Below are 25,170 nucleotides of genomic sequence, written 5' to 3'. Positions count from 1 at the left end.
TTGTTTTTTGTTTACCTGACTGTATATATGCATTACTCTTCTTGAATAAAGCTAAACAAACAAAAAAAAAAACGGGTGGATGCGGCCGGTTTGGGAAACGTAAATGAGGTCACTTCCATACTGAATGAATCAGGTGAAATAGGAACAAATATCTGCCTACTGTGCACCCTACTGAATAGTAGGTACTAACAGTATACAGCACAGATAGTAGGTACTGTCTACTGACAGATTGAGTAGGTACTTGGCAATTCGGATACAGCCAAGTTTGGCCGGCAGAATTTAAAAGTAGGCCTATAGGTAGATCACTTGATGTTACACATACTTGTACAGTAGGTGGCGGTATGCACCTTTAAGTTGTTTGCGATCCGCCAAAAAACCGAGAGAAGAAGAAGAAGATGATGTTTCCAGTCGGACAGAAAACGGACGGACACCAAACAGCCACGTAGAGAAAAGGCGAAGCTCGCAGAGAGGTGAGCCTTTACTGCTCTTTGTGACATTTACCGAAACTGTCATTGTATAAACTAAACGCGGGGTTTGTAATGCGCTTCAGCGAAAGTAAATAGTTCGTTTGTTTATTTGAGATCTGTGAGAATTCACTTCTCTGCGTTTGGAGCTAGCGGGTTAGCCGGGATAGCCTGACAGGTCGTAAACAGATCCGCTAGCTTCCGTTAGCATGGAGAGCTAGTTTTAGACAGCTAGCTTAAAGTCTGCCCTCCTTCACATCAGTCTGAAGAGTTTAACTCGACCCAGCGAATAAACATTTACATTAAAGTTTATTCATGAGTGCCTGTTAGGTCTTCTGATCCGGTGTCAGGGTTTATCTGTGCTAGACCGGGCTAAACCGAGCTAAACTGGGAGTGTTAAAGGGGACATATTGTGAAAAATCCACTTGTAGTGTTTCTGAACATATATTTGTGTAACCTGAGTGTCAACTGACCCACAACATGTGAAATAAACCCATCCAGTCCTTTGTTTGTGGTCTACATAAGTCTTACAACACAGAGAAAAATGCTCTGTTTCAAATGTGCTCTCCTTGTGACATCACAGTGGGATTCTGGTAAAAAAAAAAAAAAATCCCCTCCTCTGGTATCTCTACCCATGGACTCCACCCCCAGACTAGAACAAAACTTTTGCTCAGGTCCGCCATTTTTATTCTCTCTACAGAGGAGTGATGTCTACGCGGAAAACTCAGGGGGGCTCATTACATTTAAAGAGACACACACACCAAAAAGGAGTGTTCTGAGAGAGCTGGTTTATATAGGGTCACAAACCTCCTCTGGTGCTTGATTCATGTTATATTTTCACCAAAGAACAGCACAGATGTTTCATTTAGACCACAGGGGACTGTTTGAAAAGGTGGAGAAGGGGGATCATATGTCCTCTTTAAAAACAACCGAGCTGAACAGGGTTAAATTGAACTGGGGTCCTCTTTATCACAGAGAGAGACCCTACATGCCCTCCCCTCTTTACCACAGAGGGAGACCCTTCTTGAAATTACATCTGAGTTATGTATCTGACATCTGCCCAGTTTGTATGCACAGCGTTTATTTTCTCAATACAAACATGGCAGCTTCTCCTTTCCCAAGGACACGGATAATCCCCACGTCGTAATGAAGTTAAAGTGTGACACCTAACAGGCTTACTTTTAAAGGTGTGTATGTCTTCTCTTCAGATCGGAATGAGCAGAAACAAAGACGAACATGGAGCTGTCAGTTTTGTCCCGTGATGTTCAAATTAGAGATACTCTATCCTGTTATCTGTGTTTAAAAAAGGAATGTGTTTCAGGTGATTGTTAATCTGTATTTAACGACCAAGCTTGTTCTCCTCTGACCGAGATTATTATAGATTGGGATTTTTTGGAAGTTTTTATTTTGCTTTAGTTTACTTTTTTTTTTCTTTCTCTTTCAGTAAATGGTTCAGAGACAGATATCAGACAGCTTCTTTAAAAACATCCTATCAAAGATTTTAAATGTAAGGGAAAACGTTTTAACTTCTGCCGCCAGGGAGCTCATCCAAATCTAAACGGACGTACCTGAGACAAACCGTAAGGAAGTAAAGCTTCATTTTCATTGTAGTGCTGCAGCTCATGGCTGCACTCACGCTGTGGAAATGGACCCAGTGGGGCGGGGCAAGTGCTTTCCAATGGAGCAAAACCTGTGGCGCTGATGGAACCGAGCACACATGGACTATTTGGAAAATTGGCAGATATTCATAGAGCAAAAAAAATAAAATGCATAAAAATTACAAACAAACAAGAAGCAGCAACAGCTGTCAGGTTTTCAAATTATATATTAAGAGTTGTACTTTTTGATCAATATATAAGGAGCTGTTCCTTGTCTGAACGTTGTCATGGAGACGATTTGTGGACACCTCTTACAGTTCGATCTGAATGTCTTCAAAGTGGGACTGTGCAAGTTGAGTGTTTAAAGTGCCCAGCGATCGTTCTGGATCGGCGTCCTCAGTCTGATATCTGATACATAAATTACGTCAATATTGGATCAAATCTGTAAATATTACCGTCCACAGCAGCCCACTCTTTAAGGAACAACAGTTTCTTCTTTGTAAATAATATTTATCCTTAATATGAACTTCTTTTTCTCTCTCTTTAGTGCTGCTGATGCTGGCATGATCCCAACTGGCCTGCCTCCCTCGAAGATGGCTTTGTGAGGAGTTTCTTTTTTACTGTAACTGTTCAGATTTTTAAATGGAGATGGACACTAATGGATCAGAAGCAACTCAAATGGAGGCTAAAGTCCCTCAAGAAGATAATGCTATAAAATCCAAAGAGGCAGACACCCATGCTGCTGAAGGGGAAACGCTACTGAAACAACGAGGGCTGGAGAACGCACCCAACACAAACAGGGATATTCCCAACGGTGAGTACTAAAGCTCTGAAACCTCCGCCCTCACAAGGGAGGAGTTAGGGGTTGGATGGATGGAGTGTTTTATCTCCTGATGATTGTAATAAACAGTGAAGATGTCCTTTATTAATCCCACTTATTCCCAATGTTGTGCGGCCCTACTGATGAGTCCTTCCCCGATAATCAGTTTCCTGACACTGGGGTGTACATTAACGTTGACAAAGGGAAGCAGAAAGTAGACCCCTGATCCTGTTAGAAAGCAGAAACTACAAGGTTTTAAAAACATATTTGTGTAGTCTGCAGTGGGTTTGCATGGTTTGTAATCGGTAGGTAATGTTTCACATCCCCTTTATGTGTACAGTATCACATAATTTTTTATCATTTATTCAACACAGACGTTTTGTTCTCAGTATTTTTCTGTGTGAGTTGGGATGAGAGATCATTGCCACTCTGGGGAAGTGACTTTAAATGTCACTTATTGAGCGTTTCTTTATTTTACTGCCTTTGACTCTTTTTGATCTTATTTTTCTGTCATCTTTTCACTTTTTGTTTGTTTGTTTGTTTGTTGTTGCCTAAGTTTATGGTGGTACTTGTGATGTTCTTGTGATGTTTGGTTGGATATGCTGTTGTTTGGGTTCTTCTTCTGTTGGGTTCTTGGGCTCGTTATGGTGTTGTGGTTCGAGTGATTCTCATAGAACTATGCTGTACCTGGGCGGTGGAGTTCGTGGGGGTACACTATAGAAACTTGTTTTTTGTATTACTAGCTTAAGTTATGTTTATTATTACGTTTGCATATTAATTCTGCCTTATTGTTTAACTTCTTTTAGCTTGTGAAGAAGCTACCCTAATCTGTCATCTCAACTCTGTCCCCCTTTTATTCTCTTATTCACACACACACACACACACACACACACACACACACACACACACACACACACACCACACTACCTGCTCATCTCCTCTCTCCTTCCTCCTCCTACACACAGCGGCTTGTCTCACCTTGCCTTGTTCTGTAACTTTGTTAAATTAATTTTGTGTTTTGACAATATTCACCATCAGTACGTTAGAGACGCTCAAGTACATTTCCTGCGCTTTTATCTCCATATTTTGTAATCACATCAGGGGATCTGCGCATATGACACGCATCAAAACGATCACTGCAGCGGCAGAAAACTATTAAAACAACGGCATAAGAAGCTCCAAAATGAGACGTGGCATCATAATCGTTGCATTAATGGGAGCGACCTACGTCAGCTGACTTCTCTCCCTCTCTTTTTCTCTCTCGTGCGTGCAGGGTTTTTTTTTATTGATGATGAACCAAAAAAGGGTCTGGAAATACATTTCAGTGGCCAAATAATATACCTGCGTGGCCCGTCCAGGTGTGGTCTATGTGTGGGAAACTCTTGGTTAATTTGGTGTTTGTTTTGATGTTGATTTTGCTTGTATGTCAAAGCCTTTTGTAAACCTGTGTTTTTAAAGGTGCTATATAAATAAAGTTAATATTATTATTATTACAGCCAAGAAAGTATTTTCTGTAATGTACTCCATCATGACTGTCCCTGTGCTGCGATTGGCTGATTTCAGTCTCTCCTCTCTGATCTGCATTGTACTGGTATCCTTTTTATCTAACACTTGTATCCTGCCATGGCTGACCTGTTTTAGTGGTTACTAAAAGGCCCGAGGCGCCTCACTGCTCCGTGTTACACGGCTCTTTGAACTAACGCGTTAAATAGCTGAGGTGAATTCTAATTAGTCATTATCATGCAGCCACTGTGCTGATAATCTTCAGTGGTTAAAGAGAAGCAGCTTCAGGAGGCGTTAGGCACTGTGCAATTCACAATAAGAGAATTTACTTTTGTCTGAAAACACATGTGCAATGACAAAGGAAGTTTTAAAGCTATATGTAGAGATTTCCAACATGTGCCATCATGAGAAATATTTACTTTGCTGAGTGAAATGATAAAGTGATCTTACTATCTGATCAGACATTAAGGAAACATGTTGAAGTGCTGTCTTCTCTGACAACAATGCAGCAGCCAGTATGTCCTCCTTCTAACTTTAGATTCTGCTCCTGAATGCTCTGGATTTGTTTGGACCAGAGAAGGTAGGCGCTTTTAAGGTGACCCCCCACACGGCCGTTTTGGACGCCCCTCGGTTTGCCAGATATGAGAGCAGTTATCAGGTCAAACCAACAGGAAGCGGGCAAGAGAAGTGGTTCAGATAGAAGTGATTGTACCCGACCTAAAAAGCCTCTGCATGTTTCTAATAAGCTCCACGAGCAGAAACGTGCTCAAACTAGGATCAATATTGGAGATGTTTTTGAAAAATGGAGAGAGGTTAGAACACAGAAAGGTTTACAGACCCATACAGAGCTGGATAAACACTGAAGCTTCAGAGTCCACCACATGGTGACCTGTGTGAGCATCGACTCTAAAGAGGAGGGGGGGCGGGGGGGGACAGCTCTCTACAATGTTTTCATTTGGACTGCAGTACCCATTTTAACCACTAGGAGTTACATATTGCTCCTTTAACATGAAAGGCTCTTCGTAGCCACAAAAGCCACTTTTCTTACTTTGACATCCATGTTACTTTGAGTTCATGTTGATGTCTTAAATTAACTCTCTTTCAGTTGTTAGCAGTTTTTAAATTTAGGTCTGCACATTTTCTTGGAGAACAATTATTTGTTATGTTAAACAGTGTATTTCAATCCTTGGATTTAGGTTCATCTTAACTTTTTCTTTTGTTCATTTTTTTCAAAGTAATTTGAGGGCAGAGGTCGGATTGGAACCCAGACGCTGCGACGAAGACTACAGCCTCTGTACATGGGGCGAGTGACATAACCGCTAGGCTATCGGTGCTCCCCATCTTTACCTTTTCTGTAGAACCATAAACATTCAGAATGTATTATTCATAAACATTTTATAGCATAGCTAAATTTCTCTGATAACCCAGGACAGTGTCATATGAGTTGATTTACAAGCTTAAACAACATAAATTTAGATTATAAAACTGGAATCTGACTTTGATGCAGCTGTTGCTATATAAAGAATTTTTCACAGATACATGCGACGCCTGCCTTTTCCATCTTGGCCCTTCCCGTATCAAACCAGTGATAAGATCTCGGACTAAACGGCACAGACTGAATGTCTGAACGGCAGAAAATGGTGTTTTTAGATACGCCTTTAATTCACCTTGAGGTTGAAGCTGATGCACAGAAAAGAAAAACATGTTAGGTGCTTTAAATTTGCCTTGATTGTGCGTCTTGATAGTAAGAGGAAATGCAGATAAAGGGAAGCTTACTTCCATGTGCCATGAATATTTGCAGCCACATTTTTCACTTAAGCCATTGTATGTTGACAAAGTTGCCGATCCAGCATGACCAGTGGGATGACTTTCACAGCAGCCTGCTTCTCAAGACGTTATCATGACTGATCGTCACATTCCTGACATCATCTCTCTCTCCCCTCCCCCTCCTTTTCCCTTTCAGGTCCCATCGGTTCTTCAGATGTGATACCAAATGGAGACGGACCGGCAGAGGGCATTGGTGCCGGGGGTAAAACTCGTATCAATGGGTCCCTGTCTCCAACAGCCCTTCCTCAGAGCACCAGCTCCCCTGTCAACTCCCAGACCCAAGAGCGCCCCCCAGGTGTGGCTTCTTATCCACCCATGATGCTAGAGAGGTCTGAGGGTGCTAGTGCTGAGGTCACGGTTCACACGGGTGATTCATTGCAGTCGCTCAGACTCAGTATGCCTATGCAGGAGACTGAACTGTGTAAGCATTTACGAATGTGGAGTGTCTTCCCCCTCTACCCCGCCTGCATTGTAACCTCATTGTTCTGTGGGATGTTTTGTTTTTTCAGCCCCAGTGCTTATCCTTTTTTAACCTCCTTGTGCGTGCATTGTTTGAGCAGATGGAAGTCGTTTGAGCTTCTCTGCAACTCACACACATCTGATTGCTTGATTAGACATTGGAGGGGGTTGTTCACTTGGAGCAATGTTTGGACTAATGGCTGCGTTTTTGGAACCAACATCTCTCGCATGTTATGTTTTGGGGTATCGGGCACAGGGCTCCAGTAAGCTTCACCGTGGTCTTCAAATGAACCTCCCACGTGTGAAAACACATTAAAATCTTAGCTTCGCTTATCATTCGATGGAACATGACTCGTCTAATGTGCTGTTTCTGAACGTCTTAATTTAATCACGTCTATGCTTGCTGCATCGCTGATGAAGTAGATTTTTATGAGAGTAAAACTAAACGACCAGATAGAAAGTAACGGTGCACAGCATGGGGACATATTTCCAATGAAAATAAATGGATTAGACTTGTTTCCAACTAACAATAGAGCGTATAGGCTCACAGTTGTTGTAGTAATAAAGTGGTGTCGATATCCGGTATTTGATGCGTCTTTGTCTTTAAATACTTTTACCCTTTTAGCCTTCGAGAAGCCGTCTCTGGAGATGGAGAACGAGGAGAAGATTCGCCTGGAGGCCCGGCGGCGTCTGGAGGAGCAGCTCAAACAGTACAGAGTGCAGAGACATAAGGAGAGGGTACGTGAAAGAAGTCAATGTAGGAGAAGAATGTGCAACGTTTTGATCCAGTAGATGAACCTTTAAAAATGGATAGACCTTCATGATTTGGAGAAATGTTCAGCAGTACATGAAGATTTTGCCTTTTATTTGTCTGTTTGTATTTGAGAGTTGAGTCAGGATGGCAGCAACATAGTTTATTTCTTTGTTTCTGTTTCTAGTCTCACCGCAGCACCCCCAAGCACAGGCCGTTCAGCACCCTGGATCCGGAGCTCATGCTGCATCCTGAGGGTCTTCCCAGGGCCAACACTGTTGCCATGACCACGGAGTATTCCTTCCTTAGGACCAGTGTCCCGCGAGGCCCCAAACTGGGAAGCTTGGGAATTCCCCCACCCAGGGAGAGAAAGTCCAGGTCACCCCGCCCAAGTAAGATCCACTCGTTGGCTGACTACAAGTCTGCTGATAGCGATGGTGGGAGTGTCGGAGGCGGGGGCGTAAGATCAGCAGACAACACCATGAGCTCCCTCCATTCCACCATGAGCTCGGTCTCCACTCTGTCTGAGGTCAGTGTGATGTCAGAGGGCAGCACCTGTGAGAACGAGGCGCAGCCGGTCGCTTCGCTTCAGGCCGGGGACAATGTGTCTGAAGTTGATGGCAGTGAATCGGGAACAAGACCAGGGAACGATGGCAATGACAGTGACAGCTCGTCTTACAGCAGTGTGTCTACCAGGGGGACGTATGGTTTGCTCTCTGCCGCAGTAGAAAGACAGAGGGGACCCTACACGGTGGAGGGGAGGGAGATCGCTCCCGATGCTATGGGACAGTTCCCCTCCCTGCAGGAGGTGCTGCAGGCAGCCAGTGAAGAGCAGCACCTGCTGGAGCTGGAGCAGGAGAGAGAGGGGACTGCAGAGCCTCGGAGTCGCAGAGACAGTTTCTCCAGCAGGTCAGTAGAAAGACCGGCCTGGATCGCTCCAGAGACTGTGTTCATGTAGAATTTAAGCCGATGTATTAAAGAAAAAGTGCTTATTTTGTATGTTTTCAGTGTCTCTCTGGAGAGTTCAGTGATGGGCCATGATGAAATGCTGCAGGTGTTGAAAGAGAAGATGAGACTTGAGGGTCAGCTGGAGTCTTTGTCATCGGAGGCCAATCAGGTAAGATTACATGATGACCCCTTGTAATCATGATTTCTGTTTCCAGTCATCCAAACACATCCTTTTGCAGGAGATGATCTATGTAGTAGATCCACTGACTACAGACTAAATGTCCCTGTTGTGGATTCAATAAAGGTTTATTGTATCTCATCTTACACCCTCACCTGTTGAACATTAATCTTTCTTATGACCTAATATCTTATGATACCTGACAGAGAATACAAGATGATTTTGAAAGTAGCATTCCCTCAGTGCTCCGTCTACACCTCCACTCCTTCCCCTCTTGTGCTCTCTTAAAAAGTTAAAAGCCATGCCCCTCACTAACATGCACGAGCGCCGTTCCTCCAGAAGTGGACCTCAGCTCATCTCTTGCGTTGTGTAGAAACTACGTCGTCTCATGTCTCATTCAGCACTAAGTAAACTCATATATTTACATATATAAAACCTCAGCGTCGCTTTGTTTCCCAGCACAGCTTGCAACACAGAATGAATGGCATTGCATTTTTAGTTGCGTCATGTTGCGTGTGATGGTGAAGGCTGCACTCGTGGTTGCAACGGTGTATTGGACGCAGCCAACTTTATAGATAATAAAAATAGTGTCAAAAGTGCGTCTTATACGCGGTAAGTATTTAGATGCATTACCAGCAACCCAGTTGAAAAACTAGGCTGGTGTATTTGTAACAGTATTTGGCGGTAGGAAAGCCGTACACTTACTCAGGGACGTTTCTCAGCAGAACATTAAAGAAATGATTGTTGTGTACTAACAATGAGGCTTGTTTCACCAAAAGGACAAAGAAGGGACACTGTGCAGGACTAGTGTTGTATTTGTATCACATACTGTGTTCTTCACTATTTACTCATATATTTAAATATGTATATGATGTGTACAGTGTTTCCTGTTAGTGCTTCAAATAAATGTCAGGTTGGGATTTATAGCATCAAAGAAAGATTACTTTAAGCTTAATGGCAATTAGCTTAGCTGGGAGACACCTCGTTGGAAACACCCAGAGTAATTGGGCTCAAGTTCTTACAACAATGATCTGTCCCCCAGGCTCTTAAGGAGAAGACGGAGCTGCAGGCCCAGCTGGCTACAGTGAACGCTCAGCTGCAGGCTAAGAAGGAGGAGGCTCAGGTCAGCCAGGAGAAGCAGAGCGTCCTCAATACGGAGGTTGGCACCCTGCGCAAGAACTGCAGCCAGCTAGAGAAGGCCATGGTGGAGCTCCAGGGCAGCCTGGAGAGCAAGAACGCCAGTCTGGCTTCTGTTAGCAATGACCTAAAGGTGGCTGAAGACCAATACAACAGGCTGATGGGGAAGGTGGAGGAGATGCAAAACACTGTAACGTCCAGAGACACTGCAGGTAAGGGATGGAACCAACGAATACGCCCTGACTCCCTGTTGTTTTCTTGTCCACACTCATGACTAAATCTGATGTTTTGACTTTCACCTCTGCAGTTCAGGAGTTGCGTCTGCAGATGGGGGGTCTTCACGGTCAGCTTCAGCAGGTCCAGCTGGAGCGCAGCACCCTGCAGAGCCGGTTGAAGACCTCTCAGGCTGAAATCGACTCACTGCAGCAGGTCAGACTGTGGTACCAGCAGCAGCTAGCACTGGCCCAGGAGGCGAGGGTGCGACTGCAGAGCGAAATGGCAAACATGCAGGTAATGGTTGATGGATGCGGTTCATCGAGGCTTCACATATGTTAGTCATCAGTTTTGACTTGACATTTTTTTGTTGTGTTGTTTTTCTCTCCACAGGCTGGACAGATGACTCAGATCGGTGTCCTTGAACATTTGAAGCTGGAAAATGTGACTCTGTCCCACCAGCTCAATGAGACACAACACCGCTCCATCAAAGACAAAGAGCGCATCGCTGTCCAGCTGCAGAGCATCGAGGTACACTCACCAGCCTCTCATTGTCAATATGCCAACACCGGGTACAAGTCAGTAAAGGGGCGGCTGTGGCTCAGTGGTAGAGTTGATTCCCAGCTCCTGCAGCCACATGTCGATGTTTCCTTGGGCAAGACATTGAACCCTAAGTTGCTCCCTCTGCTTCATCAGTGGTGTATGAATGTGTATGAACGTATTAGTTAATACTGATGGACTCTTTACTCAGCAGCCTCTACCATCAGTGTGTGAATGTGTAGGTGTGACCTGCAGAAGAGGAGAAAAGAACGAAGCAAGCTCAAGTCCATTTACCATTTAAAGGACCTCACATTAAGCAGGCTTTTCTAAATGATCATAGATAGAATCTTGTATTGTTGTGCATCTGTTTTGTTTTTTTTAAAGTCATGTTCTGTTTGTGACCTAGGCCGACATGCTGACACAGGAAGCAGCTTACAAGCAGATCCAGGATGCAAAGTCCATGGTGGAGGATGACCTGCAGCTCAAACTGGACGAATTTGAGGAAGAGCGAGATCGCTTAATTAAAATGGCCAACACAGCCAGCACCCTTGAAAGGGAACTAGAACAGGTAGTTACAAATGTAATGTTTGTATGTTTTCAGTCTTTGTTGTTTTCTGCTCTAAACTGGTTTTCATGCTCCATCCCTCTCAGGTGAGGTTGACCCTTTCCCAGAAGGACTTGCAGCTGCAGTCACTTCAGAAGGAGCACCTGGAGCTGATGCGCCAGCTGACCACCACTCAGGAGAACCTGCAGACCAAAGAGCAGTCCATCAACCAGCTGGAGGCTCGTTACCTGGAACTCGAGGCCCAGCTAGCAGAGCTGCAGATGGACAGCAGTGCCAAGGATGACAACATCCAGTTCCTCCAGAATGAGAAGATCGTGTTGGAGGTGGCGCTGCAGGCAGCCAGGGCCGACAAGAGCCAACTTGACGAAAACGCTGAACGGCTCGGAGAGGATGTTCTGGTAGCTTCAGATGTCTTGGATCAGCTCAGACAGGAAGTCCAGGTCAAAGCCAATCAGGTATGAGACAGGTGGGAGGTGAAGAGGTTAGACCACCAGAGACAAAAAGGCACTAGCATGAGAAAATGAAAGCAAAAGTAATCAAACTTTTACCAGTTACTTCACAACAAACAGACACCGCCCTTACCTTTAGTTTTAGTCTATTAGTTCATTTTAATCAGGGACAGTGTACAAAAGAAACTCTCAGAAGAGAAGAGATGCTTTGTACCAGATTTAGATAACTGGCTCATTTCCATCTGTTGTCCCTGGACAGATGATGGCAAGAGTAAAATACAAATCAACCAGTCATGCACACACACACACACACACACACACACACATTTCTCTTTGACATTGAAATATGTCCATCTACTTCTATGGATACTTGGGGTGAAAACAGCTATCATTTTTATCACTTTGACAGTCTCCCACTGTGAGGTGCATATGTGAACATCCAGATCTGGAGAATTTCAGGGGAAGTCCTCCTGACATTCTCTGGAAATTTTCATTAGTGCATGTATGTAAACAGCGATGGTGTATCATTTTTTTTTCTTTTGGTGTTAGACCCCCCCCCCCCCCACACACACACACACACACACACACCATGTAATAATGATTAATGTAAATCTCTTTATCTGTTGCAGATTGAAACTCTCAAACAGGAAAATAGTTCCCTGAAGAAACAAGCTCAGAAACTGAAGGAGCAGTTCCAACAACAAAAGGTGAGCCTTTGTTTTTAACTGTGAGATCAGTTGGGAGCAGCGAGGTAGAAACTTGACTGTAGAAGTCAATATGTACATTTTTAAAACCCTTGTCAGGAATTTGCCAGCTCAGTTTATCTGAGGGTGACACGGGGACATGTATTGTCGAGCCAGATGGCTTTGTGCTTGTTGACACGCCTCAGAGGATTTATCAGTGATGGATGCTGCTCGTTTCACATCGACAGGCTGTCATAAAGAGGGCGGAGTCTATTGACAGAATGACAGTTTGTGAATTGTTTTCTATGTCTTTCAAGACTTTTTGTTGAGCCTTCAGACTCACTCAATAGCGTTTATCTTTGTCCTTCAATTGAAAGCGAGGCTGCTCTCAGCAACCCATGAAAAACCATACTGTCCCTCTGGTGGTAAATAAGAAACAAAACAATTGGCCTTTTTCTGCATTTACATGAACTCAATGAGATTGAGGTTCAGTTTTGATTGTCCAAAGGTGAAGAAAGAAAATAGCATGAAAAGGATGATAAGCGTTCACACTTACTCAATGATTCAAAAAGTCGCTTTTCGTCTAGGAATGTACATAGGCCGACTGCGTTCCTTCAGACTAATTGACTAGTCTGAAGTCAAGAAAACAGCAGATTTTATTTTAAATTGGCAAACATGATTTAATGAGCCATTCACAGTTTCACTGTACCGGCCGTGTGTACAACCTTCTCCCCTCAGGCTACAGATCTCTCACCTTCAGGACTAAGAGAGCCATGTCAAGCGTTGTGCCCACATCCATCAGGCTCAGAAATGGCTGATACATGTTTTAACACCACTCTTTTGACCTCTCATAACAATTATTTATAACATTTATCATGCTTTTAATGCAGCCACTTGTATGTGTGTGTTTTTGTTTAATCTGAGCTGTGTGCGCACTGACGCTCTTTTACACAACTAAAGTTTCTAACACGTAAATTAAGTTATTTGAAGTTTTTGGCCCTCCCTGCAGCTTAACATGCACAAAGTGGTTACACGTGGTAATTTCTGACATTTTGATGTGTGGAGGTGTGAATGTGCCATCGGGTCATCTTTTTCACTTTCTAACTGAAACGTGAATTGTATCTAAAGGCGTTTGCACACCGATCTCTTCTAGGTGTATTTCAGGTTCATACGCTACTCTCTATACTTAAACCACACACAAAAAAGAATCCCACCATTTCCACAAAGGTAGGGACACTACACACACACACACACACACACACACACACACACACACACACACACACACACAGAGGGATGGAAGTGAAAAAACATAGTTAATTGAAACGTTTTGGAGTCAGTGTCAAAATATGACCAGCAAAATATGAGCTTGAATTTCTTTTTTAACATGCTTCAATCTCTGATGAAAGAAAAAAAACGACTCAGTGTGCAATGGCCTTAACTCCGACATAGAGATGACACGGTGTGGGATTAAAATACTGGTGCAGCCATTTTGTAAAGTACTTTGTAAGAAAAAAACGTAAAGGAGCGAGACGACTCACTTTCCTCCAAAGAGGAGAAATATCACTTCCTCATGAAGATGCACATTTGTTACATTTCCAGGTGATGGTGGAAGCGTACCGCCGCGACGCCAGCTCTAAAGACCAGTTGATCTCTGAGCTGAAGTCCACCAAAAAGCGTCTTCTCGCAGAGGTGAAGGACCTGAAGCAGGAGCTGCTGGGCGCTCAGGGGGAGAAGAAGGAGGCAGAGCTGGAACAGGCCCGACTGCAGAAGGAGGTGCTGAGAGTCCAGGAGCAGATGAGCAACATGGAGACACATCTGCAAACAATCCAGGAAGAAAGGGACCAGCTGGAAACCCAGATCCAGGTAATCATGATACCTTTCTGATATGTTTCTGATTAAATTCATGGCGCTTAGTACTTTAAAAAATATCCCCCGTTTCAGTCTCTACAGTTTGACCAGAGCCAGCTGGCAGCAGTGACGGAGGAGAATGAAGGCCTGAGGAAACAGGTGGAGCAATTGGAGGGGGAAGCCAAAAAGTGAGTCATGTGCTGCATGGAGATCTGGGTAGCTTGAATGATTCCCACATTAATGATTTGGACTGCGATGAACATCTCTGTTGTCGAGTGCTATTTATAAACACAAGTAGAACGCACTGATTATATCATTCCTTTTCTCCACGTCGACATGTGAGTCACTGCGGGTTGTTTTCAAAGTCCATCCAAACCGTTTCACCTAGTTTAGTTTGGTTTGTTTGCTTTTAAATTAGATTTTAAAGTCTGTTCAGTACATATATATATCTCTGGATCTATGTTTCATGTGTATGCATGTTGTGTGCTGTCAGAAAAACAACAGAGTGTCTCTGATGCGTCACACAGGGCCATCTCGGAGCAGAAGGTGCGTGTGAAGCGGCTGGGGACAGATCTGACCAGCGCTCAGAAGGAGATGAAGACCAAACACAAAGCCTATGAAAACGCCGTGGGCATCCTGAGCAGGAGGCTGCAAGAGGCTCTGAGTGACAAGGAGACGGCCGAGGCAGAGCTCGTCAAACTCAAGGCCCAGGTGTCCGATGGGGGGAACAGCCAGGTCTTACAGGTACTGTACAGACAAGCCAGGGTTTATCAGAAACAACAGTTCTACAATTTGTTTAGAAGACGCTTTTGTCCAAAGAAACGTACACCAGAGAGCGAACATAAAGTTTGGCAAAAAAAGTCAGTTAATTGGCATAAACAAAGCATTGTTAGAAAAGTGACAAAGTGGGTGTTGCACATTTACAAGAGGGGCAAGACAGATTAAACAGGTATGCCTGCTGTTGCCATGGTGATGTCAGATGCTGTCTGCCAGTTTGTAAAGGCACAATCTGAAAAGAATAGTCCTGCCGTTTGGGAATGGGCTCGTGGCTCTGCTCTTACTTTCTGTGTGTGTGCATATCATAAATATCAATTAGCCAGAAAATTATCGGACCAGTGGGGAGCAGCGGATCTGGCTGTGATACGACGTCGGCCTGAAATCGTACAGAGTGCGCTCGCTTTAAAGTCTGAAAAAACATTCTACAATTATTTGTAAGCCCAAGACCGTAGAGATGCATCATCTATAACACGGATACTTGTTGTTTTGCACTGAATAAATTCAAGACATGTACTTTTGGCTGTTGTTTAGACAAACAGAAGACGACATTTTAAAATATCTTGTTATTGTGAATAATCTTGAAAACTCTGCTGTAAAGGGATGGCGACATGTTGAAGTTGATTTGCTTTATTTTCTCCTCCAGGAGAAGATAAAGGTCCTGCAGGTCGAGCTGCAGGTTGTGACCAAAAGCAAAAGCATGCTGGAGAAGGAGCTGCAGGAGGTGATCACCCTCACCTCCACAGAGCTGGAGGAGTATCAGGAGAAGGTCATGGAGCTCGAAGACGAGGTGAACAATTATGACCTGGACTCATTCGATTAGTGCATTCATGGCCGCTGTTCTGTATTGATGACACGAGTTGATTTCACAGCTTCAGGAGGCCCGCTGCTTCAAGAAGCGGATTCGAAAATTAGAGGACGCCAACAAGAAGCTCACACTGGAGCTGGAACACGAAAAGGGGAAATTGGCAGGATTGGCACAATCCCACAATACACTGCGGGAGCATTCCAACATTTTGGAGACAGCCTTAGCTAAGAGAGAGGCAGATCTTGTCCAGCTCAACTTACAGGTGAGAAAAGAGATGTTGATAGTTTCTGTGTATACTTCTTATACCTATACTTAGGTGTAGTGACACCTGAAGGCAAAGATTGAATCTTTTGTTTTGTTCAGGTTCAAGCTGTTCTGAAGCGCAAAGAGGAGGAGGACCAGCAGATGAAGCAGGTGGTACAAACGCTGCAGCTAGCGTTGGAAAAAGAGAAAACCAAAGTGAAGGACCTAAGGGAACAGGTAGGTCTCTCAGCTGAACATCAACGTGTGCAAGTCTCTCATCATTTCCATTTGCCATTCAAATGATTCCACACTCTGTCAGTCAAATATAGATTTGAATAGTCATTTTGAGACAACTTTCTTTGTAAAGGGCACATTACAAAGCCTATAGAGCGCCACAGGAATGAGTCCTAAAATCCTGAAGTAAGTTAGCATTTGAGCGCCATGGGGTCTATCGTCTAAAAGTCAACAGGGATTTTGAATGGGTTTGTGGTTAGACGCCTGAAATAAGGTCTGTGGTTAACACAAGCTTAAGAGATGTTGGTGTTTTGTTAGACCACATAAACTACGTTAGGTAATACCCCCACTTGTGAATTTTGAAAAGAAACTTGAAAAGTTTTTACGAGTCCGGTTGCTAACAAGTGGCTAAATGTGACTACAGTGGTTGTCGGGACATTAAACGTCATCACGCCGGACACAGAGGGCGGGAACTCTCTCACTAGTCGGAGATGTCTCCTGTAAATTTAATCTTTAGGTTAAGGTGAATATTATGTTAGTAAACTATTTATTAAGCTACGTGGATTAGTTTATCAGAGATCGTCTGAAGCATAACGCTGGTGACGCCACAATCATCCGACCGTGGTGTAGTTAGCTTGTAGCATAACGTTAGCTTTTTACTTCTGTCGGCCGCATTAACTCTTCAAACATCATAAAAATGGTGTTCATCTGTGAAGATTATCCTGCTGAACAAAACGCCTACGCTTCAGAAACGTGTGTTTGCCACAGAGATTATTTTCTGAAATCCCATAGGAGAATTCTCGTTAGACCCCATGGCGATGCTACTTCTGGGTTGGCCTACAAAAATATGTCATTTTGTTTGTTCTCTGTAGGAGTGACGAGCAGGATTACAACATACATCTATCGTGCAGTGGGTTCAGCAGCTTCTACTGTCCAGGTTCTCTAATGTTGTGATCATGTGATCTGTCCTCTAGGTGGCAGCAGCAAAGGCTGAAGCAGCCCACAACAGACGGCACTACCGGGCAGCCATGCTGGAGCTGTCAGAGATCAAAAAGGACCTGCAGGCCAAAGAGGACCTGGTCAAAGCTCTGCAGAATGAATCCCACAAACTACAGTATGTGCATGTCCCTGATTGAAGGACGCTGACCTTCAATCAGACCTTTTTTTTCATATTAATAACACATGTTAGTTGTAGATGTTACCTCCCCTTCATGTCTGATTATGTCGTACTGTGCAGGGCTCAGGATGAGCAGCACTCTCAGGAGGTGTCACGGTTCCAGGAGGAGCTGGCTGAGGCCCGTTTACAGCTCCAGATCCTCCAGAAACAGCTGGATGAGGAACTCGCCAAGCAGCCTCTCACTAACCAAGAGGTAAAGAACGAGGGCTATACGTAGATATGTAGTATGTCGACCTTCTTTTAATGTCCTGATAAGGAGATTTCATGGTTATCCTTAAGATATAATAAAGATGATCTGGTCAGTTTGAATATGTGATTTTATTTTTAGCCTACGTTTATTGTAATATATTCTTCTGATCATGATCTATTTTATTATTGGGTTAGGGTTTGTTTGTTTTCATGTTGCATTCAAGGATTCCTCTTCTCTTCAGTACGTTTTAGATTTAGTTTGACTGACACTTTAGTGACACTGATTTCTAACGCTGACTGTGCGTTCAGGTGGAGGATCTGAAGTGGGAGGTGGAGCAGAGACAGAGGGAGATCGAGGCTCAAAAGCAGCAGCTGGAGATGATGGAGCAGTGTCAACACAGAGAACTCGACAACCTACAGAGAGCTCTGCAGGCAAGTGTTCACTTGAGAAGAAGAAGATATACTTTATTAATCCCAAGAGGGGAGTTTCAATTTGTTGTTGAACATGCAACACACACACAGGCTGAAATACAGACATGCACAAACAGGATCCTATGAACATGCAGTAATGGAGAGATGTCAGAGTGAGGGGGCTTCCAACAGCGAGCGCTCCTGAGCTTGTTGGGGGGGAGGGGGAGGGTTCGGTACGTTATTCAAAGGTACCTGGACAGTGCTCAGGAAGTGATCTGACACCTCTCCAGCTACTAGACCAATTTCCAGACATTGTCCGCCCCAGGACTTGAACCAGCGACCCTCCTGCTCCCAACCCAGGTCCCTAAGACTGAGCTACTGCTGCCCGTTAAGACTGAGGCTAAGAAACAGAAGAGGACGGTAACAGATGAAACTAAGAGAAACAGAGACAGTGAGCGAGCATGATGCCAGACTACATGAGATATTGGACAGGCTTTCACACCTCGACGAGAGCTTAGTCAAACTGTTGTTAGTAATGCATAAACAGAAAGTTAAAACACAGCATGTAAACATACATATGCATGGTAAACTACTGCCCAGCAAGAAGGTGATATGATCCATCTCATGGCTAACAGGAGAGCAACAATCTGACAGCAGAGAGTACATCCATGCAGATATTATTCACAACAGATTGTGATGTAATGTTGCTGTAAATATTGTTATTGGTGACATTGTTGTCTCAAATTTAGCAGCTTTGCCGGGTAGAGAAAAAAAAAAGCCTCACGTTTGCATATATAAATAAATACTTTGACCAAAAAGTCATACTCCACATGCTAACAGTTTGCAAGCAACAGACTGAGTTCTCTTGCAGAGTTTGTTCAAAGTCCAGAAATACTACTGCACGTAGTCACTCGGCATGGTTGTTTAGCTTCTCACAACGCCCTCTGTTTGTCAACAAACGCACGCTGTCTCTGAGGGGGAGGCAACAGCACTGTGTGACTTACTTTAGTGCAGTTGCATCAGAGACCATCGGTCGGAGATCAGGTGCCCCAAACCGGAATCCTACATATTGTTGCTTTAAGTTCAATAATCCTGACCTGTTTGTGTGCTCTCTGTAGTCCACTTTATGAATAATTCTCCCTGCTCTTTTCTGTAAGATAAATGATGGTTTATGTTTGTAATGTAAACAAAGGTCCCTCTCTGTGTCAGAACATAAAGGTGGAGCTTGAGTCGGTGCAGGAGGAGCTGAACGGCACCAGGAAGGACAAGTTCATGCTGCAGGCTAAAGTGGGTGAGCTGAGGAACAGCATGAAGACAGTTCTGCTGCAGAACCAGCAACTCAAACAGGACCTGAAACAGAGCCGCTTAAGGAAGGTAAGGATTTCTCTTCTCTCTTACGAGCTGTCCTTTCTTTTTGTGTTTCTACAGCTTTTTAGACAGCTTTCAAGCAACAGCACTTCACATTTCTACCTGTAGTAATTTAAAGGTCACATATTCTGCAAAATCCACTTCACCATGTTTTTCTTAAACTACTGTAAGTCCCTAGTCTGTCTACAAACCCCCCAATGATGAGAAAAGTCCATCCTCTCCGTCTTTTCCCTGCTCCACTTTTCAGAAAATGTGTGCTCAAACAGGCCGTTTGGAGATTTTCCCTTCATGACATCACAAAGGGCAGTAACCCCTCCCCCAGGTGGGTGACACTCCCACAGCTAGGTGTTTGCTCTGCCCGTAAACAGTAGGGCAGAGTGGATTTATAACAAGAAACTTCACACACATGTTTTGAGGAGCTCTGAGACTTATTTAAACTGGTTGAAGAGCAGGAGAATATGTGACCTTTAAAGCAGTACTTATGTATTGGCCTTTAATCTGTAGCTTTATACTGTTGAATCTCTACTTACGTATCTTTGCATGAAGGCTTTCAAATACTCAAAAAATATAACAGTACAAAAATAAAGGTTTATAACTATCATAATTGAAAATGTTGTATGTCCGTTTTTTTAAATTAATAACTTGCTCTGTTTTACACATTCAGGGTGTAACCACTTATTTATTTTACTAAAGCTTACAAAGCTGACAATCTTTGCCCCCAATCTTGGAAATACATTTCAAGGAGGAAGTTCCTGCCGGAGATACGTGACTAAAGGCTCACTCACACTAGACTATCCATACCTTGCCTTAGCACACTTCACCCCTAAAGTCCAGTTTGTTTGACCAGTGTGAGTGCTCCGATCTGTGCTAAAGCACGGTACACTTTCTTGGCCCTGGTACACTTGGAAGAGGTGTGCTTAGGCACGGTGCAGTTCATGCACAAGCACGGGTACAAAACATGGACAGCCTTCATTATGGAGAAACCCCAGAGTGTTCTGTCACAAAGTCAGTAAAGTAGCTGTCATGTTCTCTGTGTTGTGTCTTGTAAACTCAGCACGCTTCATGATCACATAAAGTCATGCATGTGTTGTATTATAACGTTATGTACAACAGATAACCATGCTCAGGCCTGGTTAGTCCTGGAGCAGTGTGAGTGCAGACCAGCGGGGGAATGGGGAGGGGGGACAATCGTGCTTAAACACGGTACGGGACAACTTTGCCTAGTGTGAGTGCGCCCTAAATGAATCCCTATCGTGCTTTCATTGAATCACTCCTGTCTTTTTCTTTGGTGTCATGGTTCAGTCAAACATCTTTAAAAGAGAAAAACTCCTTAAATCAGATTGTAAAATGGTCCAGTCGTCTGATACTGCGATTGCTGAAATGATTCCCTCTGTTTAGTGCTTTTCAGCTTCTCCCCTCTGGACGCAGGCTTTTAGTCCCTAGGTGCAGAACAGAGCGGTACAAAAACAGCTTTGTTCCTGCTGCTATCACTGCACGGAACAAGCTGTAGCCATGTTTGCTCAAACACCTTATTTATTTATTTATGGCCAAAACGTATTTGTAGCCTGCCTGGAGAGCTTATTTACTTGTGTCTTTAATTGATCTTATCGGTGGAGATTTCTCTCACCTAATCCCTGATTGGTGGAACCTTGAGTGCTTCTATCACTCCCTATCTTTTTTAGTTACATTCTTGAGTTGGTTTAGATCTCCTTCTCTCTTATGTGTTCATTGTTTTGCGTTTGTCTTGTAATCTGTGTGTCATGATGGATGTCGATTTTGCTGGCTGCAAACAAATCTAGTACAAATAAAATAACCTGAACCTGATGCTGTTTTTTTGTTTTTTTTGTTTTTGTTGAAGCAGCAGCGAATGGAGCTGAAGAGTGAGGGAAACCCATCCACCCCAGTGACGCCAGTTAAGATCCCAGACTGCCCAGTGCCTGCCTCACTGCTGGATGAGCTGCTGAAACCTTCAACGTCTGTCAACAAGGAGCCCCTCAACAACCTGCACAACTGTCTACGGCAGCTCAAGTAAGCATGATCCAAAAAAAAAGTCAACATGAAGCTGTTTAATGTGTCGCGCTGTGCGGCTCTCCAAATCTTCATAACGTGTAATGTTTTGTATTTGATTCTCAGGGAGGAGATGGACAGCCTCCAGAGGCAGATGGAGGAACACACAGTGACGGTTCACGAGTCCATGAGCTCATGGACAGACACGGAGGAGGGACTGGCTCAACTGGGGGTCGAAAACGACATCGCCAAATCATCGACGCCGCTCAATAACACGGCGGTGGAAAACCACAATGACGCCGAACAACAGCAATCATAACAGAAGAACTTTTTTTCTCAGGCCAATTGAGGGAGAGTGGAGTTTTATCCACGACGGCACTTTTAAGCCCCTTATATCCTTTCTCGTTTCTTACCAATTGCTGCCAACATTTGGCATCCTCCCATCGGCACAGACGTGCTTCTGCAGAGTAATACTTTGTACACCATAGCTTTATTCTTTCTTTCTTATGTTTTATACTTTTGTTGTGCCATTTACACATTTATTTATTTTAGACTTAAGGGATTAAAACTTGTCTGACAGCCTCCCCAAAAGGATTCCCCCACCTTCACTTTGGTTGTCATAGATAAAATAGTGATTCAGCTTCATCTACCGGGTCAGTTTTACTCACAGAAAGGTGTTTAGTCCTCCGAGTATAATACCAGTGGATTCGATGCTACTTGACATTGTTTGCAAAAAAGTGAAGTCTGATACGTGTTCACAGACTGGCGATGAACTGTTCCTCCACGTTGTTGTGCCTGTGAATGAGTGAAGCTGCTCATCTGTGTTTTGAACTGACGTGGTTACACCTCCACGCGGTTTCCAAGCAGTCGATGATGACACTTCACTTCTTTTCCATGAAGTTAAAAGTCATGCAACAGCTGTCCGTTTATGTTTATTGTATGGCCTCTTTGTTGAAATGCAGTGTTTCTTAGATCTGTTGTTACCATATCAACCCCTTCAACTCTAAAACCATTGTTCTCAGTTATGTGTGGAGGGGGTCGGAGCAGCACGGCCTGACGTCATTTGAAGCAAAAAAAAAAAAGAAAAAGCCTTAAAGCGATATTTAACATACTGTAAAGGACTGCGTTGGTTTGAATGGGCATATTTCTGCTTGGGTTGTGTGCAAGATTTGAGCTGTAATAATGTAAATGTGTGTACTGAAGAATGGTTTATTTGTAAAATACATGTTGGTCTCTTAAACTGACACTGCACATGAGATGATCGAGACTTTACTGACGGAGAAGGAAGCAGAAATATGACTTCCTCTAACAGCAGATGTGTTAATTTCTGTTACATTTGGTACATGACTGTACTGACACGATAGGACTTCCCCCTGAATCAGACGTCGTTCTGGTTTTTATGGCTGTGTCATGATTGTTGTTTTCAGAGTTTAATATATGAGTATACTTCCTTTTTTTCTTTTGTATGATTGTAAATTAATCATAATTGTCTAGCAATGTTAAAAGAGGAATTACGAGATATGGAATATAAATTGAAGTCTAAGCGGACTAATTAACAAAGTGTAGAGGGGGTCACTGGACGGTACGTCGACTGCGGAGGTGCTCGCTCCCTCACTGAAAACCTTTTTCATCACAGTATGCTCATAACTTTCCAAAGGGACAAAAAAAAAAAAAACATGTTACGAGGGAAATGATTATTGAGGAAATTAACAATGGATATATTAAAATACTGTGTGCTGAAGTATTTTGACTGTTTTTTCTGGGGGTCGACCGATATTAGTCTTTCAAGGCCGATCCCGATTATTAGTCACCAGATGGATTACCGATATATTTGGAACTGATATGCATTCACAGTCTCCGTCAAAAGAGTCTGAACATCCTGGACACACAGGTGTAAAAACTGGCACCATGAGAAGAAGTATTTCTCCCAAATTATGAATCCTTCAAACCCAGACAGTAAAAAAAAAAAAACCGTGAAGAGGTTTTCTTGGCAGCGAAAATGAAGCCTTAAGTACGACATACAATCCATCGTCGTGTTGGTTTGTGAGCATTATGTGTCGACTGATGTTTGATTTTCAGAGCCGATACTGATAGCGATTATTAGCATTTCATGAGACTGATATTTAGAACCGATAAGCATTCACAGTAAAAACTTAAATCTTTCCGCAAAAATTTTTAGAATCTTTAAAGTTACAAACTCCAGCATGAGATTTAGTTTAAATTCTCAACCGGAGACTCTCCTCCTGCTCCAGCCTGCTCTTGTTTCTGTGCATATCAGTGTCGCCCAGGCTTCAGTGTCGATTGGTTCTTACTCGTGTGACATTTAGCCAATCAGATCGTGTTGTGGGCGGGACAATAGGTCAGACAGAGTGGTGAGTGACAACAGACCTCACTAATACAACGCTGATACAGATAATCGGCCAAATGCAGAATATCGCCCCCCACCCTGAACGGGCGGATAATCGGTCGGCCCCTTGTATCTTCCAGACTACCTTTCTCTGTAACGTTGGGTCGTATGTAATAACACTTGCTAGGGCACCTGTGCTCTACGCACCTTGCTGTATCTGCTTTTTTTTTTCTTTCTAAAGATATGAAATGATTCATTCCTTTGTTATAACATTTGTTTTTTGGAGATGTGATTGTATTTATCATAAAATTGCACTATTCATCCGTCACTATAGTTTGTGATCATTAATTGAATTCTGCTCACCTACATGCTGAAAATATGTCTAAAGTTTTATTTATTTTAATTCAGCATCAATGAACAGTTACGTTTTTCTTCTTGTTGCGTAGCTTACCAAAAGATATCGGGTTATACTAAAGCAAAAGGCATTTGATCCTAAAACTTTAGCTTTAAAAAGGAGTATAATGACAAATATATATAATAGTGATATACAATGAAACTGCACATTTTACTGTTATTAGAAATATCCTTTATTTACATGATTTATTATTATATTACGATACACTTGTGATGTTCCAAGTAACCTTTCAGATCAAATTATTTCAATGGTGTTGGGATGTTTCTGAGAATTTGAAGCTAAAAAATATTTATATTCCAATAAAATAAAATTGGAATTTAAAGTTAACATATTCTCCTCCTTCTCAACAAGTTTAAATAAGTCTCAGAGCTCCTCAAAACATGTGTGTGAAGTTTCTTGTTCTAAATCCACTCTGATCCTGTATTTGATCATGACTATAAACCCCTCTATTTCAGCCCTGCTCAGAACAGGCTGTTTCTGTGTCTGTACCTTTAAATATGTAAATTAGTTGTGTCTGACCACGCCCCCTCTCTGGAAGGCCTCGGGGTGGCTCTGGCTTTCTTGTAACTTGCCCTATTGTTTACGGTGAGAAGGCAGACTCAGAGGGCAGAACAAACACCTAGCTGTGGGAGTGTCACCCACCTGGGGGAGGGGCTACTGCCCTTTGTGATGTCATGAAGGGAAAATCTCCAAACGGCCTGTTTGAGCACACATTTTCTGAAAAGTGGAGCAGGCAGAAGACGGAGAGGATGAACTTTTCTGTTTGAGAAACATGGTAAAATGTATTTTACATATTATTGTAAAATACACATCAGGCATTAGATCTGTTTGTTGTCTGTATGTTGTGCAGTTGATCTGTTTATGTGTAGCTTCATCACAAGCTCAAAATATTATACCACGAAAATTCAACCTGTTTGCTCTGCATAAACAAACCCAACTTTACCCCATGACATTCATGGATTCACTCTGCAGTTTTTTACATTACATATAAAGACAAAGTTACATTGACCACGCCTTTTTACCCTTAAAGGTGCACTATGGAGTTTTGTTGGTGAAATTTGAAAGTTGGAGAATTCTACGCTCTATATTTCTGAACTGAATACAGTGAAAAAGTGGCCCCAAGCTACCAAGAGAGTTACCGTTTCACTGTTGCCACCATAACTTCTCGCATTGCATTTTATCTTGTGATACAGGGAGCACATTTTCCTCTG

General features: G+C 43.1%; 1 protein-coding gene across 3 annotated transcripts; it reads left to right on the top strand.

Annotated features, from left to right (window-relative positions):
• Positions 1–381: 381 nt before the first annotated feature.
• Positions 382–23,872, top strand: golga3 (golgin A3). 3 transcript variants are annotated; one of them, XM_061037301.1, is made up of 24 exons: positions 382–470; positions 2,610–2,876; positions 6,349–6,507; positions 7,297–7,409; positions 7,610–8,331; positions 8,431–8,539; positions 9,591–9,897; positions 9,993–10,195; positions 10,292–10,429; positions 10,845–11,006; positions 11,090–11,458; positions 12,082–12,159; positions 13,738–14,001; positions 14,080–14,174; positions 14,514–14,730; positions 15,407–15,550; positions 15,633–15,830; positions 15,932–16,048; positions 17,020–17,159; positions 17,283–17,415; positions 17,721–17,843; positions 19,032–19,196; positions 21,049–21,218; positions 21,324–23,872. In XM_061037301.1, the coding sequence occupies exons 2-24, from the start codon at positions 2,705–2,707 to the stop codon at positions 21,514–21,516; spliced, it is 4,491 nt and encodes a 1,496-aa protein (XP_060893284.1). In that variant the 5' UTR covers positions 382–470; positions 2,610–2,704; the 3' UTR covers positions 21,517–23,872. The 3 variants fall into 3 exon arrangements, with proteins under 3 accessions (XP_060893284.1, XP_060893283.1, XP_060893281.1); XM_061037300.1 differs by having other exon boundaries at positions 6,349–6,633; positions 21,052–21,218; XM_061037298.1 differs by having other exon boundaries at positions 6,349–6,633.
• Positions 23,873–25,170: the final 1,298 nt, after the last annotated feature.

The sequence above is a fragment of the Labrus mixtus genome, chromosome 5 (genome assembly GCF_963584025.1).
Source record: "Labrus mixtus chromosome 5, fLabMix1.1, whole genome shotgun sequence".
Lineage (NCBI taxonomy): Eukaryota > Metazoa > Chordata > Actinopteri > Labriformes > Labridae > Labrus > Labrus mixtus.
Note: the sequence above shows the minus strand (reverse complement) of the source record. Positions and strands in the feature narration are given on the sequence as shown.

Coding starts and splice junctions, on each gene's coding strand:
- golga3 (XM_061037298.1), top strand. CDS start 2,705: ATGGAGATGGACACTAATGGATCAGAAGCAACTCAAATGGAGGCTAAA. Junction 12,160..13,737: donor AGCAGTTCCAACAACAAAAG/GTGAGCCTTTGT, acceptor TTACATTTCCAG/GTGATGGTGGAAGCGTACCG. Junction 14,175..14,513: donor TTGGAGGGGGAAGCCAAAAA/GTGAGTCATGTG, acceptor TGCGTCACACAG/GGCCATCTCGGAGCAGAAGG.